At 53.1% G+C, this 3,210-nt stretch overlaps 1 protein-coding gene across 1 annotated transcript in view; it reads right to left on the bottom strand.

The window, feature by feature from the left end:
- CFAP263 (cilia and flagella associated protein 263) overlaps positions 1 to 2,692 on the bottom strand; it is a gene marked incomplete at its 5' end in the record, with an annotated part of 7,631 nt that extends 4,939 nt beyond the window's left edge. The window contains 2 exon segments of the mRNA XM_010172497.2: positions 515 to 673; positions 2,465 to 2,692. Of these exon segments, the coding sequence (XP_010170799.2) occupies positions 515 to 673; positions 2,465 to 2,692 (387 nt within the window).
- Between the last annotated feature and the right edge of the window lie 518 nt (positions 2,693 to 3,210).

Raw genomic sequence — 3,210 nt, 5'->3', positions numbered from 1 at the left:
AGACTTGGAGCATGCTCTGAAGAAATCCCATAGACAGTGGAAAAGGCAGACCCCAGAGAGAACTGCACGGAACCCAGCCCAATCAGGAAGATTCTGGGAGCTGCTAGAATGAAAAATATGTCTGGCACAAAGGGCACACCTTCAGGAAGCTGACAAAAAGATTTATTTCTTTTTTTTTTGAGCATTGACTTCTTCGTCTCACACAGCAGATCTGAGCTTCTCTACCTAAAAATCTTCCCCTTGCCTGTATTATTATCAGTTCCTACTATAAGATCCAGCTTTAGAAACTGGGCACCTCTGATATCTGTTTGTGGACTTGCCTTCAGGAAAGGGGTGAGAGGGCAATTCTGGCTCCCACCGTCAACTCAGGACCACTCACAGCAACGCTCTGCTATGAACAGCCCTCACCAAGTGAGACTGTCTCAGTGCCTGAGGGATGACACATTGAAAGAGGTGTGAAAAGTAACAAGACCACTTGACAATTTGGTGATCATAAGAGTCAAGAGAGACATACATCAAGGTTCTGCAAGGTCTGCTCCCAGTCCTCCATCATCTGAATCTCATCCTTCATCTCAGTCGGCTCCCACTCAGCCAGCTCATGTTTCTGCTCCACTGTCAGGCCTACAAAATAATCTGTTGCACTATGCAACTTGGATTTGGACCTGCCACGTGTCTGCAACACCCAGGAACAACACAGGTGCCATTAGAAAGCCAGCACTGGCTAACTGTTGCTGCATTTTCCTGTATTCAAAAAGAAAATAATCTCAACAGTCACATTAGGGGGATTCCAGTTTACAGCAAGGACAAGGAGGCCTTTCCAGAGCAGAGGTAACTCAGAGCCACACCTGGGCTGACCCCATCTGTCCTCTTATCCACCCACAAACCCCTCTACACAAGCACTTTCAGTTCAATTCAACAGCTAAAGCCAGGACTAGAGGTAAAAGCCAATGGGACAGCTTCATGTGGGCAGGTAAAACACCTCTTCATAGCAAAGATCATAAAATCATGGAATGGTTTGGGTTGGAAGGGGCCTTTAAAGGTCATCTGGTCCACCCCCCCTGCAGTGAGCAGGGACATCTTCAACCAGATCAGGTCACTCAGAGCCTTGTCCAGCCTGACCTTGAATGTTTCCAGGGACGGGGCTTCTACCACCTCTCTGGGCGACCTGGGCCAGGGTTTCACCACCCTCAGTGTAAAACATTTCTTCCTTAAATCTAGTCTGAATCTCCCCTCTTCCAGTTTAAAACCATCACCCCTTGGCCTATCGCTACAGTCCTGCTAAAAACTCTGCCCCCATCTTTCCTTTGGGCCCTGTTTAAGTATTGAAAGGCCACAATAAGGTCTCCCCGGAGCCTTCTCTTCTCCAGGCTGAACAGCCCCAACTCTCTCAGCCTTTCTTCACAGGAAATGTGTTCCAGCCCTCGGATCGTTGTTAATGATGCTAATTGTTGTGTAGGACAGATGAGGTCTCCTACCACTGCCTGGCTGAGACACCCTGAGGAGCTGAGCTTACTGCAGGACAGGCAGGATGGAGTATGCTCTCAGAACCAACACCACTCAGGAGCAATTCCCAGTGCTGTGGGGACACAGTGAGGCAGGCATTGCTTTGCAGAGGGCAAGTGCCCTACCTGGCCAAAGGCAAAGCTTCGAAGGGCTCAGTCTGGGACTAACCAGAAAGCAGGCAGGTACCAAAACCCAGTGCAGGACACCAGCTGAAAGGAGCTCCACCACAAAGGGTCTACAGCTTCTGTTGACTCTGTTTCTGGTGAAAAGCTGACATTCAGGCTGGTAAATAAAAATCTGCTCCAAAAGCCTATTTACGTTTCCATCAAGAAGGAACAGAGCAACATGCACCCCATGGAGGCACCCTAGTGTGGATGCCCACAGGTCCGAGCCCACAGGAACTTCCCCAGGAGGGAGGAGAGGAGCAAAGCATTCTGTCTCAGACCTGGCGTGGCCTTGGACAAGTCTCCTGCTTTCTTGGCACCAGCCTCCTTATTTGTTTAACTTCTATTTCAAATTATGCTGTGTGGGGGGTAACTTGCTTCAGATCTCCCTGGCACTAGGTGTTAAGGAGAACATGGAGTTGTCACACAGGGAAGAGAGAGCACTAGCTGGAGGAGGAGAAATGAGAAGGCAGCCTGGGCTTTACCCTGAGCGCAGGAATGGCAAGGCAGCCCAAACTCTTACACCTACAAGACCAGCAGCAACTTTTTGCAAGCAGGTGTCTAGGTTAAGGGCTCATCGCTGTAAAGCCCAAGCGAAGAGGGCTGTTGGGGGACTTTCTTCATCACATTTCAGACTGGGGAGCCTGCCTGCTGACCTCCTGCCAGATGAGCACGGAGGCTGGGAGGTCAGAGGGGCTGCAGAGAGAAGGTCGTGGCCCTGTGCAGTAAGGTGGTAGCCAGACCAGAAAACCCAGTACCCGCAGGTGCGTGGCCGCGGCCCTGGCTCGGAGCAGTACCTGTGTCAGCTCCGGTGCGGCATTGCGCATCTCGGACGGCAGCTGGAGCAGCGGGCTGCAGGGCTCCATCTTACAGTTCCATTTCTCAAACATCTCCACCTCCGTTCGGAGCCGGGCGTTGGTGTGGCTGCGAGGAGGAGAGGGACAGGCTGAGCCCTCGGCCCAGCGAAGCACCGCGTCTGGGAGCGGCTGAACCAGAACAGGCAACTGCAGGGCACAGCGGCCAAGCTAAAAGGGGTGGGAGGGCCTGAGGGCACCCCCACTGGGACACCAGGACTTGTCCGGACCTGCCCCTCACAGGCCCGCAGCAGCCGGCAGAGCCAGGGGCACCGGGCCCTTGCGGGGATCTGGGGCTGGAGAGCAGGCAGCCCGGCTCCTGAGCCCGACCTCAGCGAGGGGCACCCGCGGCGCAGCCGGACCACCGGGGTCTGCGGGGATGGTGCCCCGCACAAGGACAGCCGGGAGCAGTAGCACCAGTCCTGAAGGCAGCTGCCCCCAAAGCCATGCCAAATTTTAGTAGCTTTGTGATGGTTTCTCGGTGTCCCTGTTGCTGGGTCCAGACCATATGTGGTGGTTTAATCACAGGTAGACCATGTGGTCCTGCACTCATCTACCCTCACCCAGCGAGATGGGAAAGGAATCACAACAAAGGGTGCACAGATTAGGATGAAGGACAGGGACAGCTCTGTCACCAGTGATGGTCACGGGCAAAAGTCTCAACTTGGGAAAGAAAAAACAATTTAATT

The sequence above is a fragment of the Antrostomus carolinensis genome, unplaced genomic scaffold (assembly GCF_000700745.2).
Source record: "Antrostomus carolinensis isolate BGI_N321 unplaced genomic scaffold, ASM70074v2 scaffold3737, whole genome shotgun sequence".
In the NCBI taxonomy this organism is placed as follows: Eukaryota; Metazoa; Chordata; class Aves; order Caprimulgiformes; family Caprimulgidae; genus Antrostomus; species Antrostomus carolinensis.
Note: the sequence above shows the minus strand (reverse complement) of the source record. Positions and strands in the feature narration are given on the sequence as shown.